General features: G+C 46.7%; 1 protein-coding gene across 2 annotated transcripts in view; it reads left to right on the top strand.

The window, feature by feature from the left end:
* The window catches only part of LOC110513305 (high affinity choline transporter 1), a 40006-nt gene that overhangs the window by 14977 nt on the left and 7789 nt on the right, over nt 1–17240 (top strand). For both annotated transcript variants that reach the window (XM_036953908.1, XM_036953907.1), the window contains 4 exons: nt 243–356; nt 6515–6670; nt 9422–9570; nt 13014–13157. In XM_036953908.1, coding sequence (XP_036809803.1) covers nt 243–356; nt 6515–6670; nt 9422–9570; nt 13014–13157 — 563 coding nt within the window. The remainder of the gene's footprint in view (nt 1–242; nt 357–6514; nt 6671–9421; nt 9571–13013; nt 13158–17240) is intronic.

The raw sequence follows: 17240 nt of genomic DNA, 5'->3' as shown, positions 1-17240 counted from the left end.
TTGGTATGTATTGGCCCATGTTTATGTGTGTTTTTCTCTCTCTCTCTCTCTCTCTCTCTCTCTCTCTCTCTCTCTCTCTCTCTCTCTCTCTCTCTCTCTCTCTCTCTCTTTCCCTCTCTCTCTCTCTCTCCCTCCCTCCCTCCCTCTCCCCCCTCCCTCCCTCCCTCCCTCCCTCCCTCCCTCCCTCCCTCCCTCCCTCCCTCTCTTTCCCTCCCTCCCTCCTCCCCCTCTCCTCCCTACAGCTACGTGGGTTGGAGGAGGGTTTATCCTGGGTATAGCGGAGGCTGTCTACAACCCTACCCTGGGTCTGGTCTGGGCTCTGATGCCAGTCCCCTACGTACTCACCTTCTTCCTGGGTGAGTCATATGACCTCTAACCTCTAACCCCACGGTCTGATCCTGGTACTAATAGCTGATATGAGCTGTATATACGGAAGAGGGGCCCAATTTTAGACGTACCTTCACCTGATCCACTCTAGCACTAACCCTTCTGTTACCCAGTAACACAGTTATAAACACACCTGTGTGCTATGAGGTCATCTGGAAAGGTGCTCAGCAGGCCGAAACAGGATATGTGTTATGAAACAGTAGAGTGAGGTACTAAAGCTAAGATATGTTCTCTGCCCTTATCGACTGCGGCACTCTGGTCTAAAGTAGTGCACTATATAGGGAATAGGGCTCTGGTCTAAAGTAGTGCACTATATAGGGAATAGGGCTCTGGTCTAAAGTAGTGCACTATATAGGGAATAGGGCCCTGGTCTAAAGTAGTACACTATATAGGGAATAGGGCCCTGGTCAACAGTAGTGCACTATATAGGGAATAGGGCTCTGGTCTAAAGTAGTGCACTATATAGGGAATAGGGCTCTGGTCAACAGTAGTATACTATATAGGGAATAGGGCCCTGGTCTAAAGTAGTGCACTATATAGGGAATAGGGCTCTGGTCTAAAGTAGTTCACTATATAGGGAATAGGGCTCTGGTCTAAAGTAGTGTACTATATAGGGAATAGGGCTCTGGTCTAAAGTAGTCCACTATATAGGGAATAGGGCTTTGGTCTAAAGTAGTGTACTATATAGGGAATAGGGCTCTGGTCAACAGTAGTACACTATATATTAGTGCACTATATGTGTGTATCAAGAATGGTCCACCACCTAAAGGACATCCACCCCTATGGGACCTGGTCAAACTACACCCTACTCCCCTCTGGGCCCTGGTCAAACTACACCCTACTCCCCTCTGGGCCCTGGTCAAACTACACCCTACTCCCCTATGGGCCCTGGTCAAACTACACCCTACTCCCCTATGGGCCCTGGTCAAACTACACCCTACTCCCCTATGGGCCCTGGTCAAACTACACCCTACTCCCCTATGGGCCCTGGTCAAACTACACCCTACTCCCCTATGGGCCCTGGTCAAACTACACCCTATTCCCCGATGGGCCCTGGTCAAACTTCACCCTACTCCCCTATGGGCCCTGGTCAAACTACACCCTACTCCCCTATGGGCCCTGGTCAAACTACACCCTGCTTCCCTCTGGGCCCTGGTCAAACTACACCCTATTCCCCGATGGGCCCTGGTCAAACTTCACCCTACTCCCCTATGGGCCCTGGTCAAACTACACCCTGCTTCCCTCTTGGCCCTGGTCAAACTACACCCTACTCCCCTATGGGCCCTGGTCAAACTACACCCTGCTTCCCTATTGGCCCTGGTCAAACTACACCCTACTCCCCTATGGGCCCTGGTCAAACTACACCCTACTCCCCTATGGGCCCTGGTCAAACTACACCCTACTCCCCTATGGGCCCTGGTCAGGGAATAGGGTGCCATTTGGAACGTGACCTTTGTGTAACTGGATCGCTGGAGCAGAATGCTCCCAACTGGGCCGTGAGTGTCCTACACACACACACACACGCACGCACGCACACACACACACACGCGCGCGCACGCACACGCACGCACGCACACACACGCACACACACACGCGAATGAAACAGCTGTCCTTGCACGTAACCAACAAAAGAACACAGTCGTAAAGTGAGAGGGAAATGATTTGTCATAGTTATGGGCTATGGGGTGAGTGGTGGGGGGCAAGGGTTTATGTGTGTGTGTGTGTGTGTGTGTTTTTTTTAATTTTTTTATTTTTTTAAATCAAATCAAATTTTATTTGTCACATACACATGGTTAGCAGATGTTAATGCGAGTGTAGCGAAATGCTTGTGCTTCTAGTTCCGACAATGCAGTAATAACCAACAAGTAATCTAACTAACAATTCCAAAACTACTGTCTTATACACAGTGTAAGGGGATAAAGAATATGTACATAAAGATAAATGAATGAGTGATGGTACAGAGCAGCATAGGCAATATACAGTAGATGGTATCGAGTACAGTATGTACATATGAGATGAGTATGTAAACAAAGTGGCATAGTTAAAGTGGCTGGTGATACATGTATTACATTAGGATGCAGTAGATGATATAGAGTACAGTATATACGTATACATATGAGATGAATAATGTAGGGTATGTAAACATTATATTAGGTAGCATTGTTTAAAGTGGCTAGTGATATATTTTACATAATTTCCCATTAATTCCCATTATTAAAGTGGCTGGAGTTGAGTCAGTGTGTTGGCAGCAGCCACTCAATGTTAGTGATGGCTGTTTAACAGTCTGATGGCCTTGAGATAGAAACTGTTTTTCAGTCTTTCGGTCCCTGCTTTGATGCACCTGTACTGACCTCGCCTTCTGGAGGATAGCGGGGTGAACAGGCAGTGGCTCGGGTGGTTGTTGTCCTTGATGATCTTTATGGCCTTCCTGTAACATCGGGTGGTGTAGGTGTCCTGGAGGGCAGGTAGTTTGCCCCCGGTGATGCGTTGTGCAGACCTCACTACCCTCTGGAGAGCCTTACGGTTGTGGGCGGAGCAGTTGCCGTACCAGGCGGTGATACAGCCCGCCAGGATGCTCTCGATTGTGCATCTGTAGAAGTTTGTGAGTGCTTATGGTGACAAGCCGAATTTCTTCAGCCTCCTGAGGTTGAAGAGGCGCTGCTGCGCCTTCTTCACAATGCTGTCTGTGTGAGTGGACCAATTCAGTTTGTCTGTGATGTGTATGCCGAGGAACTTAAAACTTACTACCCACTCCACTACTGTTCCATCGATGTGGATAGGTAGGTGTTCCCTATGCTGTTTCCTGAAGTCCACAATCATCTCCTTAGTTTTGTTGACGTTGAGTGTGAGGTTTTTTCCTGACACCACACTCCGAGGGCCCTCACCTCCTCCCTGTAGGCCGTCTCGTCGTTGTTGGTAATCAAGCCTACCACTGTTGTGTCGTCCGCAAACTTGATGATTGAGTTGGAGGCGTGCATGGCCACGCAGTCGTGGGTGAAAAGGGAGTACAGCAGAGGGCTCAGAACGCACCCTTGTGGGGCCCCAGTGTTGAGGATCAGCGGGGTGGAGATGTTGTTGCCTACCCTCACCACCTGGGGGCGGCCCGTCAGGAAGTCCAGTACCCAGTTGCACAGGGCGGGGTCGAGACCCAGGGTCTCGAGCTTGATGACGAGCTTGGAGGGTACTATGGTGTTGAATGCCGAGCTGTAGTCGATGAACAGCATTCTCACATAGGTATTCCTCTTGTCCAGATGGGTTAGGGCAGTGTGCAGTGTGGTTGAGATTGCATCGTCTGTGGACCTATTTGGGCGGTAAGCAAATTGGAGTGGGTCTAGGGTGTCAGGTAGGGTGGAGGTGATATGGTCCTTGACTAGTCTCTCAAAGCACTTCATGATGACGGAAGTGAGTGCTACGGGGCGGTAGTCGTTTAGCTCAGTTACCTTAGCTTTCTTGGGAACAGGAACAATGGTGGCCCTCTTGAAGCATGTGGGAACAGCAGACTGGTATAGGGATTGATTGAATATGTCCGTAAACACACCGGCCAGCTGGTCTGCGCATGCTCTGAGGGTGCGGCTGGGGATGCCGTCTGGGCCTGCAGCCTTGCGAGGGTTGACACGTTTAAATGTTTTACTCACCTCGGCTGCAGTGAAGGAGAGTCTGCATGTTTTCTTTGCAGGCCGTGTCAGTGGCACTGTATTGTCCTCAAAGCGGGCAAAAAAGTTATTTAGTCTGCCTGGGAGCAAGACATCCTGGTCCGTGACTGGGCTGGTTTTCTTCTTGTAGTCCGTGATTGACTGTAGACCCTGCCACATACCTCTTGTGTCTGAGCCGTTGAATTGAGATTCTACTTTGTCTCTATACTGACGCTTAGCTTGTTTGATAGCCTTGCGGAGGGAATAGCTGCACTGTTTGTATTCGGTCATGTTACCAGTCACCTTGCCCTGATTAAAAGCAGTGGTTCGCGCTTTCAGTTTCACGCGAATGCTGCCATCAATCCACGGTTTCTGGTTAGGGAATGTTTTAATCTTTGCTATGGGTACGACATCTTCAACGCACATTCTAATGAACTCGCACACCGAATCAGCGTATTCGTCAATGTTGTTATCTGACGCAATACGAAACATATCCCAGTCCACGTGATGGAAGCAGTCTTGGAGTGTGGAATCAGCTTGGTCGGACCAGCGTTGGACAGACCTCAGCGTGGGAGCTTCTTGTTTTAGTTTCTGTCTGTAGGCAGGGATCAGCAAAATGGAGTCATGGTCAGCTTTTCCGAAAGGAGGGCGGGGCAGGGCCTTATATGCGTCGCGGAAGTTAGAATAACAATGATCCAAGGTTCTTCCAGCCCTGGTTGCGCAATCGATATGCTGATACAATTTAGGGAGTCTTGTTTTCAGACTAGCCTTGTTAAAATCCCCAGCTATAATGAATGCAGCCTCAGGATGTATGGATTCCAGTTTGCAAAGAGTCAAATAAAGTTCGTTCAGAGCCATCGATGTGTCTGCTTGGGGGGGAATATATACGTCTGTGATTATAATCGAAGGGAATTCTCTTGGTAGATAATGCGGTCGACATTTGATTGTGAGGAATTCTAAATCAGGTGAACAGAAGGACTTGAGTTCCTGTATGTTGTTGTGACCACACCACGTCTCGTTAGCCATAAGGCATACGCCTCCGCCCCTCTTCTTACCAGAAAGATGTTTGTTTCTGTCGGCGCGATGCGTGGAGAAACCCGCTGGCTGCACCGCCTCCGATAGCGTCTCTCCAGTGAGCCATGTTTCCGTGAAGCAAAGAACGTTACAGTCTCTGATGTCCCTCTGGAATGCTACCCTTGCTTGGATTTCATCAACCTTGTTGTCAAGAGACTGGACATTGGCGAGAAGAATGCTAGGGAGTGGTGCACGATGTGCCCGTCTCCGGAGTCTGACCAGAAGACCGCCTCGTTTCCCTCTTTTACGGAGTCGTTTTTTTGGGTCGCCGGCTGGGATCCATTCCGTTGTCCTGGTTGAAAGGCAGAACACAGAATCCGCTTCGCGAAAATCATATTCTTGGTTGTACTGATGGTGAGTTGACGCTGATCTTATATTCAGTAGTTCTTCTCGACTGTATGTAATGAAACCTAAGATTACCTGGGGTACTAATGTAAGAAATAACACGTAAAAAAACAAAAAACTGCATAGTTTCCTAGGAACACGAAGCGAGGCGGCCATCTCTGTCGGCGCCATGGCAACCACCAAGTGTGTGTGTGTGTGTGTGTGTGTGTGTGTGTGTGTGTTTAGCGTTTTGTCAAGCGTAGCTTTGATTGGAAATCAGGAAACGTAACATGATCCCCTTGGTGTTGTTTGGATCTATTGTTTATCCGCTCGGCTGGCAATAACAGAAACAGGTGTTGTGTTATCAGAGGTCAACACCTGTTTGTTTTCAGTTTCCTATGTTTTATTATCCCTCCTCTCTCTCCCCCCTCCATCCCCCTCTTCCTCTCTCTCCCCCCTCCATCCCTCGCTTCCTCTCTCTCCCCCTCCATCCCCCTCTTCCTCTCTCTCCGCCTCTTCCTCTCTCTCCTCTCTCTCTCTTCCCCATCCATCCCCCTCCTCTCTCCCCATCCTCTCTCCCCCCTCCATCCCCCTCCTCCTCTCTCTCACCCTCTATTCCCCTCCTCCTCTCTCTCCCCCCCTCTATCCCCCTCCTCCTCTGTCTCCCCCCCTCCATCTCCATACTCCTCTCTCTCCCCCCCTCTATCCCCCTCCTCCTCTCTCTCCCCCTCTATCCCCCTCCTCCTCTCTCTCCCCCTCTATCCCCCTCCTCTCTCTCCCCCCTCCATCCCCCCCTCCTCCTCTCCCCCCCTCTATCCCCCTCCTCCTCTCTCTCACCCTCTATCCCCCTCCTCCTCTCTCTCACCCTCTATCCCCCTCCTCCTCTCTCTCACCCTCTATTCCCCTCCTCCTCTCTCTCCCCCTCAATCTCCATATTCCTCTCTCTCCCCCTCTATCCCCCTCCTCCTCTCTCTCCCCCTCTATCCCCCTCTCTCTCTCCCCCCCTCTATCCCCCTCCTCCTCTCTCTCCCCCCTCCATACTCCTCTCTCTCCCCACTCCATACTCCTCTCTCTCTTTTCTCTCTTTTCTGACGCAGGTGGTTTTTTCTTTGCCAAGCCAATGAGGGAAAACAAGTACGTGACAATGATGGATCCGTTCCAGATAAAGTATGGCAACGTCCTGAGCAGCCTGCTCATCTTCCCAGCGCTCATTGCAGACGTCCTGTGGGTCGCTAGGACGCTGGTCAGCCTAGGTAACCAACTGTTTCAATGTTTTACTGTGGACCAAGAATGACCAACTGATACAACGTTTGAATGTTGCCTAGGTAACCAACTGGTCCTGCAGTACAGTATGTTCTCCAACCCTCGACACACACACACACGCACACACACACACACACACAACTACACACAACTACACACAGACACAGACACGCACGCACACACGCACGCACGCACACACACACACACACACATACATACACACACACACACACACACACACACACACACACACACACACAATCTCTGAAGGGGCTAAAGAAAATATAAAAAAGAGATACTCCTCGACATCAGAGGTCAAACATTTAAATAGATGGGGTGAAGTTCAAGTCAAAGGTCAAGAGCAGAGGTCAAAAGGTCACAGGCAGGCTGAAAAACCTAGTAGTCAGCGATGTGGCGATCTGACACTTTTCTGTTTAAGGACGTAGGTGCGTCTTGGCCAGGAGGGCAGGGCCGTGCTGGGGGCGGGGCCGAGCTGGGCGGGGCCGAGCTGGGTGGGGCCGTGCTGGGGGCGGGGCCGAGCTGGGCGGGGCCGAGCTGGGTAGGGCGGGGCCGAGCTGGGTGGGGCCGTGCTGGGGGCGGGGCCGAGCTGGGTGGGGCCGTGCTGGGGGCGGGGCCGAGCTGGGCGGGCCGAGCTGGGTAGGGCGGGGCCGAGCTGGGTAGGGTGGGGCCGAGCTGGGTGGGGCCGTGCTGGGTAGGGCGGGGCCTAGCTGGGTAGGGCGGGGCCGTGCTGGGTAGGGCGGGGCCGAGCTGGGTAGGGCGGGGCCGAGCTGGGTGGGGCCGTGCTGGGGGCGGGGCCGAGCTGACCCTGGCCCTGATTGGAGGGAGGTAGACCTGGATTTACTCATGTTTATCTACTTATTGATTCATTATTTTCTCTATTTATTTATTTTTTTTAAACATTTATTTGTGCATTATTATTATTGAATATTATTTAGTTCCTTAGTTCTTAATAGTTATGATGTCACCTGATGATGGTGATTTATGATGAATCTTCGAGTGAGAGAAGCAACTCAGAGACTCAGTAGGCTTCTTCCGATATGAGCAGTTTTGCTTTCTTCGGTTTTAAAAAATATACATTTTGGCCTGTTGCTTGACCATTGCTCTTCGGTTGCATCAATGGACAGACAGTATGTATGTGGACAGGCGCGTTCTGTCTCCTAGAGATGAATGTACTTTGGTGCGAAAAGTGCAAATCAATCCCAGAGCAACAGCAAAGGACCTTGTGAAGATGCTGGAGGAAACAGGTACAAAAGTATCTATATCCACAGTAAAAGGAGTCCTATATCGACAAAACCTGAAAGGCCACTCAGCAAGGAAGAAGCCACTGCTCCAAAACCGCAATAAAAAGCCAGACTACGGTTTGCAACTACATGATGGGATGGGGACAAAGATCGGACTTTTAGAGAAATGTCCTCTGCTATGATGAAACTGTTTGGCCATAATGACCATCGATATGTTTGGAGGAAAAAGGGGGAGGCTTGCAAGCCGAAGAACACCATCCCAACCGTGAAGCACGGGGGTGGCAGAAATCATGTTGTGGGGGTGCTTTGCTGCAGGAGATGGTATCATGAGGCAGGAAAATGATAAATATTGAAGCAACATCTCAAGACATCAGTCCAGAATTTAAAGCTTGGTCGCAAATGGGTCTTCCAAATGGACAATGACCCCAAGCATACTTCCAAAGTTGTGGCAAAATGGCTTAAGGACATTAAAGTCAAGGTATTGGAGTGGCCATCACAAAGCCCTGAGCAAGGAGGCCTTCAAACCTGACTCAGTTACACCAGCTCTGTCAGGAGGAATGGGCCAAAATTCACCCAACTTACCGTGGGAAGCTTGTGGAAGGCTACCCAAAACGTTTGACCCAAGTTGAACAATTTAAACGCAATGCTACCAAATACTAATTGAGTGTATGTAAACGTCTGACCCACTGGGAATGTGATGAAAGAAATAAAAGCTGAAATAAATAATTTTCTCTACTATTATTCTGACATTTCACATTCTTAATTAAAATAAAGTGGTGATCCTAATTGACCTAAGACAGGGAGTTTTTACAAGGATTAAATGTCCGGAATTATGACAAACTGAGTTTAAATGTATTTGGCTAAGGTGTATGTAAACTTCCGACTTCAACTGTATGTATATAAAAAAGTTACATTTAGAATATGTACTGTTAATAGTATATAGCAATAGAAAAGTATTATAGTGTACTTGACCAGGCTCACCACTGTTTCTATGATATTACTTTAGTATTTGCAGTACATTTATGCAGTATTAGAACCAGCATTTAGTCTCCAGAAGGAGAAGCAGAGTGGTTCATCTATACAGCAGTAGGTTATCAGCTAATCACTGATAACGGTCTGTGAACATTCTATTGCTGATGATGCGTGTTCTGAGTGCTCCGTAGCTCAGTGTTCTGAGTGTTCTGTAGCTCAGTGTTCTGAGTGTTCTGTAGCTCAGTGTTCTGAGTGTTCCGTAGCTCAGTGTTCCGTAGCTCAGTGTTCTGAGTGTTCCGTAGCTCAGTGTTCTGAGTGTTCCGTAGCTCAGTGTTCCGTAGCTCAGTGTTCTGAGTGTTCCGTAGCTCAGTGTTCCATAGCTCAGTGTTCTGAGTGTTCCGTAGCTCAGTGTTCCGTAGCTCAGTGTTCCGTAGCTCAGTGTTCTGAGTGTTCCGTAGCTCAGTGTTCCGTAGCTCAGTGTTCCGTTGCCCTCCCTGTGTGCTGCAGGTGGCACTATGAGTGTGATTCTGGACCTGCCCTATGTCTACTCCATCTGTATCAGCTCTGTGGTGGCCATCATCTACACTCTACTGGGAGGACTCTACTCTGTAGCCTACACCGATGTCATCCAGCTCATCCTCATCTTCCTCAGTCTGGTGAGTGACAGGTGGCCATTTTGAATCCAATCCAACTTTATTTGAAGAATATTTCAGCCTGATGATCAGTCATAGCCATTCAAATCGAATCCAACTTTATTTGAAAGGAAATGCCAATACAGTGCCTTGCGAAAGTATTCGGCCCCCTTGAACTTTGCGACCTTTTGCCACATTTCAGGCTTCAAACATGAAGATATAAAACTGTATTTTTTTGTGAAGAATCAACAACAAGTGGGACACAATCATGAAGTGGAACGACATTTATTGGATATTTCAAACTTTTTTAACAAATCAAAAACTGAAAAATTGGGTGTGCAAAATTATTCAGCCCCTTTACTTTCAGTGCAGCAAACTCTCTCCAGAAGTTCAGTGAGGATCTCTGAATGATCCAATGTTGACCTAAATGACTAATGATGATAAATACAATCCACCTGTGTGTAATCACGTCTCCGTATAAATGCACCTGCACTGTGATAGTCTCAGAGGTCCGTTAAAAGCGCAGAGAGCATCATGAAGAACAAGGAACACACCAGGCAGGTCCGAGATACTGTTGTGAAGAAGTTTAAAGCCGGATTTGGATACAAAAAGATTTCCCAAGCTTTAAACATCCCAAGGAGCACTGTGCAAGCGATAATATTGAAATGGAAGGAGTATCAGACCACTGCAAATCTACCAAGACCTGGCCGTCCCTCTAAACTTTCAGCTCATACAAGGAGAAGACTGATCAGAGATGCAGCCAAGAGGCCCATGATCACTCTGGATGAACTGCAGAGATCTACAGCTGAGGTGGGAGACTCTGTCCATAGGACAACAATCAGTCGTATATTGCACAAATCTGGCCTTTATGGAAGAGTGGCAAGAAGAAAGCCATTTCTTAAAGATATCCATAAAAAGTGTCGTTTAAAGTTTGCCACAAGCCACCTGGGAGACACACCAAACATGTGGAAGAAGGTGCTCTGGTCAGATGAAACCAAAATTGAACTTTTTGGCAACAATACAACACGTTATGTTTGGCGTAAAAGCAACACAGCTGAACACACCATCCCCACTGTCAAACATGGTGGTGGCAGCATCATGGTTTGGGCCTGCTTTTCTTCAGCAGGGACAGGGAAGATGGTTAAAATTGATGGGAAGATGGATGGAGCCAAATACAGGACCATTCTGGAAGAAAACCTGATGGAGTCTGCAAAAGACCTGAGAATGGGATGGAGATTTGTCTTCCAACAAGACAATGATCCAAAACATAAAGCAAAATCTACAATGGAATGGTTCAAAAATAAACATATCCAGGTGTTAGAATGGCCAAGTCACAGTCCAGACCTGAATCCAATCGAGAATCTGTGGAAAGAACTGAAAACTGCTGTTCACAAATGCTCTCCATCCAACCTCACTGAGCTCGAGCTGTTTTGCAAGGAGGAATGGGAAAACATTTCAGTCTCTCGATGTGCAAAACTGATAGAGACATACCCCAAGCGACTTACAGCTGTAATCGCAGCAAAAGGTGGCGCTACAAAGTATTAACTTAAGGGGGCTGAATAATTTTGCACGCCCAGTTTTTCAGTTTTTGATTTGTTAAAAAAGTTTGAAATATAAATGTCGTTCCACTTCATGATTGTGTCCCACTTGTTGTTGATTCTAAACCAAAAAAGTTTTATATCTTTATGTTTGAAGCCTGAAATGTGGCAAAAGGTCGCAAAGTTCAAGGGGGCCGAATACTTTCGCAAGGCACTGTATACTTAAAGGCCCAGTGCATTCAAATCGAGATTTTCTTGTGTTTTATATATATTTCCACACTAGGCTGGAATAATACTGTGAAATTGTGAAAATTATGATAATGCCATTTTAGTGTAAGAGCCGACTGAAGTTTCTGCTAGTTGTTCTAGGATGGAGTTTTGGCCTGCCTGGTGACATCACCAAGCGGGAAATGAGTTAATAGACCAATAAGAAAGAGTTCCAAACCTCTCGGACAATAACAGACCACTCCCAGACAGTCCCAGATAAATTATTGGTTAAGTGATTTTTGTTTCCTTTTTTACCATTTTAATTGAAAACAATTCCAGGACTTAATTATTCGATATTGAGATTTTAAAAAAGAAACAGCCTCATTGGACCTTTAACAATGTGTATGTGTCAGCTTTCTACCGTAGGTTTGAGGACATGTATGTCAGCTTTCTACCGTAGGTTGGAGGACATGTATGTCAGCTTTCTACCGTAGGTTTGAGGACATGTATGTCAGCTTTCTACCGTAGGTTGGAGGACATGTATGTGTCAGCTTTCTACCGTAGGTTGGAGGACATGTGTCAGCTTTCTACCGTAGGTTGGAGGACATGTATGTCAGCTTTCTACCGTAGGTTGGAGGACATGTATGTGTCAGCTTTCTACCGTAGGTTTGAGGACATGTATGTCAGCTTTCTACCGTAGGTTGGAGGACATGTATGTGTCAGCTTTCTACCGTAGGTTGGAGGACATGTATGTCAGCTTTCTAACGTAGGTTGGAGGACATGTGTCAGCTTTCTACCATAGGTTGGAGGACATGTGTCAGCTTTCTACCGTAGGTTGGAGGACATGTGTCAGCTTTCTACCGTAGGTTGGAGGACATGTATGTCAGCTTTCTACCGTAGGTTGGAGGACATGTATGTGTTAGCTTTCTACCGTAGGTTGGAGGACATGTATGTCAGCTTTCTACCGTAGGTTGGAGGACATGTATGTCAGCTTTCTACCGTAGGTTGGAGGACATGTATGTCAGCTTTCTACCGTAGGTTGGAGGACATGTATGTGTCAGCTTTCTAACGTAGGTTGGAGGACATGTATGTCAGCTTTCTAACGTAGGTTGGAGGACATGTATGTCAGCTTTCTACCGTAGGTTGGAGGACATGTATGTCAGCTTTCTACCGTAGGTTGGAGGACATGTGTCAGCTTTCTACCGTAGGTTGGAGGACATGTATGTGTCAGCTTTCTACCGTAGGTTGGAGGACATGTATGTGTTAGCTTTCTACCGTAGGTTGGAGGACATGTATGTCAGCTTTCTACCGTAGGTTGGAGGACATGTATGTCAGCTTTCTACCGTAGGTTGGAGGACATGTATGTCAGCTTTCTACCGTAGGTTGGAGGACATGTGTCAGCTTTCTACCGTAGGTTGGAGGACACGTGTCAGCTTTCTACCGTAGGTTGGAGGACATGTGTCAGCTTTCTACTGTAGGTTGGAGGACATGTGTCAGCTTTCTACCGTAGGTTGGAGGACATGTATTTTAGGGAGTGCAGTGAAAACAATTTGAGCTACTTAACTTGAAATGTTCTGGAAGTAGAATACTCACTGATCCTCATGTTGTTGTCACAGTGGATCTGTTGTGATGACCAACCCTAACTCCTCCCCCTCTCCTCCCTTCCCGTCCCCTTTTATCACCTCCCCCCCCCCTCCCCTCACCTCTACTCTCCTCTCACAGTGGATCTGTGTGCCATTTATGATGACCAACCCAAACTCCATGGACATCACTCTGACCGCATTCAACGAGACGTTCCAGGCCCCCTGGGTCGGCAAGCTGGAGCTTAGAGACGCGGGGAAGTGGATTGACGACTTCATGGTCTTGGTGAGTGACCGAAAACACACAGACGCACGCACAGACGTAGGTACACACACTAACTTGCAGCTGCCGTCGATGTTGATGATGACACTGCTACCAATTGTGGTTGTTGATGAGGTTGCGTTTGTGCCGTTGCATGTGGCTGTGCAGGCCCATGCGAGAACCACATGGTTTGCCACATGAGGGGCAGGTGAATTCTCCACTAGAGAGCCCCTGCTGCACCATGGTATAGCCGTGCCATTCCATTCTCCTCTAGAGAGTCCCTGCTGCACCATGGTATAGCTGTGCCATTCCATTCTCCTCTCTGGGAGCCCCTGCTCCACCATGGTATAGCCGTGCCATTCCATTCTCCTCTCTGGGAGCCCCTGCTCCACCATGGTACAGCCGTGCCATTCCATTCTCCTCTCTGGGAGCCCCTGCTCCACCATGGTATAGCCGTGCCATTCCATTCTCCTCTCTGGGAGCCCCTGCTCCACCATGGTATAGCCGTGCCATTCCATTCTCCTCTCTGGGATCCTCTGGCTCCGTCTTTGGGCCTTTTCACTGCTGCACTGTGTTGTCTTTGACTTGACCTCTATCTACCTCTTCTCCCTCTCAGAAAAAAACCCACAAAACTAATTTGACCTTTCCCTTCTTCCTTTCTTTTAGCATTTCTTTCCCTTTGTTTTCAGATATCCTCTATATCGCACAGGGTCTGTTTTTATCCACTCTGTTCTCAGAGAAGATCTCTGTCTATCTGCTGTACTTCAAATCATGTTGCCACCTTACAGATGTCCCCAACTGTCCTTAATAACTCTACAAATAATCATGTTGCCTCCTTACGGATGTCCCGACTGTCCTTAATAAATAATCATGTTGCCACCTTACGGATGTCCCCAACTGTCCTTAATAACTCTACAAATAATCATGTTGCCACCTTACGGATGTCCCCGACTGTCCTTAATAAATAATCATGTTGCCACCTTACGGATGTCCCCGACTGTCCTTAATAAATAATCATGTTGCCACCTTACAGATGTCCCCAACTGTCCTTAATAACTCTACAAATAATCATGTTGCCACCTTACGGATGTCCCTGACTGTCCTTAATAAATAATCATGTTGGCACCTTACGGATGTCCCCGACTGTCCTTAATAAATAATCATGTTGCCACCTTACAGATGTCCCTGACTGTCCTTAATAAATAATAATGTTGGCACCTTACGGATGTCCCTGACTGTCCTTAATAAATAATCATGTTGCCACCTTACGGATGTCCCTGACTGTCCTTAATAAATAATAATGTTGCCACCTTACGGATGTCCCTGACTGTCCTTAATAAATAATAATGTTGCCACCTTACGGATGTCCCCGACTGTCCTTAATAAATAATAATGTTGCCACCTTACGGATGTCCCTGACTGTCCTTAATAAATAATCATGTTGCCTCCTTACGGATGTCCCTGACTGTCCTTAATAAATAATCATGTTGCCACCTTACGGATGTCCCTGACTGTCCTTAATAAATAATCATGTTGCCTCCTTACGGATGTCCCTGACTGTCCTTAATAAATAATAATGTTGCCAACTTACGGATGTCCCCGACTGTCCTTAATAAATAATAATGTTGCCACCTTATGGATGTCCCTGACTGTCCTTAATAAATAATCATGTTGCCTCCTTACGGATGTCCCTGACTGTCCTTAATAAATAATAATGTTGCCACCTTATGGATGTCCCCGACTGTCCTTAATAAATAATCATGTTGCCACCTTACGGATGTCCCCGACTGTCCTTAATAAATAATCATGTTGGCACCTTACGGATGTCCCTGACTGTCCTTAATAAATAATCATGTTGCCACCTTACGGATGTCCCTGACTGTCCTTAATAAATAATCATGTTGCCTCCTTACGGATGTCCCTGACTGTCCTTAATAAATAATAATGTTGCCACCTTACGGATGTCCCTGACTGTCCTTAATAAATAGTCATGTTGGCACCTTACGGATGTCCCTGACTGTCCTTAATAAATAATCATGTTGGCACCTTACGGATGTCCCTGACTGTCCTTAATAAATAGTCATGTTGGCACCTTACGGATGTCCCTGACTGTCCTTAATAAATAATCATGTTGGCACCTTACGGATGTCCCTGACTGTCCTTAATAAATAGTCATGTTGGCACCTTACGGATGTCCCTGACTGTCCTTAATAAATAATCATGTTGCCTCCTTACGGATGTCCCTGACTGTCCTTAATATATAATCATGTTGCCACCTTACGGATGTCCCTGACTGTCCTTAATAAATAATCATGTTGGCACCTTACGGATGTCCCTGACTGTCCTTAATAAATAGTCATGTTGGCACCTTACGGATGTCCCTGACTGTCCTTAATAAATAATCATGTTGGCACCTTACGGATGTCCCTGACTATCCTTAATAAATAATCATGTTGCCACCTTACGGATGTCCCTGACTGTCCTTAATAAATAATCATGTTGGCACCTTACGGATGTCCCCGACTGTCCTTAATAAATAATCATGTTGCCACCTTACAGATGTCCCTGACTGTCCTTAATAAATAATAATGTTGGCACCTTACGGATGTCCCTGACTGTCCTTAATAAATAATCATGTTGCCACCTTACGGATGTCCCTGACTGTCCTTAATAAATAATAATGTTGCCACCTTACGGATGTCCCCGACTGTCCTTAATAAATAATAATGTTGCCACCTTACGGATGTCCCTGACTGTCCTTAATAAATAATCATGTTGCCTCCTTACGGATGTCCCCGACTGTCCTTAATAAATAATCATGTTGCCACCTTACGGATGTCCCTGACTGTCCTTAATAAATAATCATGTTGCCTCCTTACGGATGTCCCTGACTGTCCTTAATAAATAATAATGTTGCCAACTTACGGATGTCCCCGACTGTCCTTAATAAATAATAATGTTGCCACCTTACGGATGTCCCTGACTGTCCTTAATAAATAATCATGTTGCCTCCTTACGGATGTCCCTGACTGTCCTTAATAAATAGTCATGTTGGCACCTTACGGATGTCCCTGACTGTCCTTAATAAATAATCATGTTGCCTCCTTACGGATGTCCCTGACTGTCCTTAATATATAATCATGTTGCCACCTTACGGATGTCCCTGACTGTCCTTAATAAATAATCATGTTGGCACCTTACGGATGTCCCTGACTGTCCTTAATAAATAGTCATGTTGGCACCTTACGGATGTCCCTGACTGTCCTTAATAAATAATCATGTTGGGACCTTACGGATGTCCCTGACTATCCTTAATAAATAATCATGTTGCCACCTTACGGATGTCCCTGACTGTCCTTAATAAATAATCATGTTGGCACCTTACGGATGTCCCCGACTGTCCTTAATAAATAATAATGTTGCCACCTTACAGATGTCCCTGACTGTCCTTAATAAATAATAATGTTGGCACCTTACGGATGTCCCCGACTGTCCTTAATAAATAATCATGTTGCCACCTTACGGATGTCCCTGACTGTCCTTAATAAATAATAATGTTGCCACCTTACGGATGTCCCCGACTGTCCTTAATAAATAATAATGTTGCCACCTTACGGATGTCCCTGACTGTCCTTAATAAATAATCATGTTGCCTCCTTACGGATGTCCCTGACTGTCCTTAATAAATAATCATGTTGCCACCTTACAGATGTCCCTGACTGTCCTTAATAAATAATCATGTTGCCTCCTTACGGATGTCCCTGACTGTCCTTAATAAATAATCATGTTGCCACCTTACAGATGTCCCTGACTGTCCTTAATAAATAATCATGTTGCCTCCTTACGGATGTCCCTGACTGTCCTTAATAAATAATAATGTTGCCAACTTACGGATGTCCCCGACTGTCCTTAATAAATAATAATGTTGCCACCTTATGGATGTCCCTGACTGTCCTTAATAAATAATCATGTTGCCTCCTTACGGATGTCCCTGACTGTCCTTAATAAATAATAATGTTGCCACCTTATGGATGTCCCCGACTGTCCTTAATAAATAATCATGTTGCCACCTTACGGATGTCCCCGACTGTCCTTAATAAATAATCA

This window comes from Oncorhynchus mykiss, chromosome 19 (assembly GCF_013265735.2).
Source record: "Oncorhynchus mykiss isolate Arlee chromosome 19, USDA_OmykA_1.1, whole genome shotgun sequence".
Lineage (NCBI taxonomy): Eukaryota > Metazoa > Chordata > Actinopteri > Salmoniformes > Salmonidae > Oncorhynchus > Oncorhynchus mykiss.
This window is presented reverse-complemented; position numbering and strand designations above follow the sequence as displayed.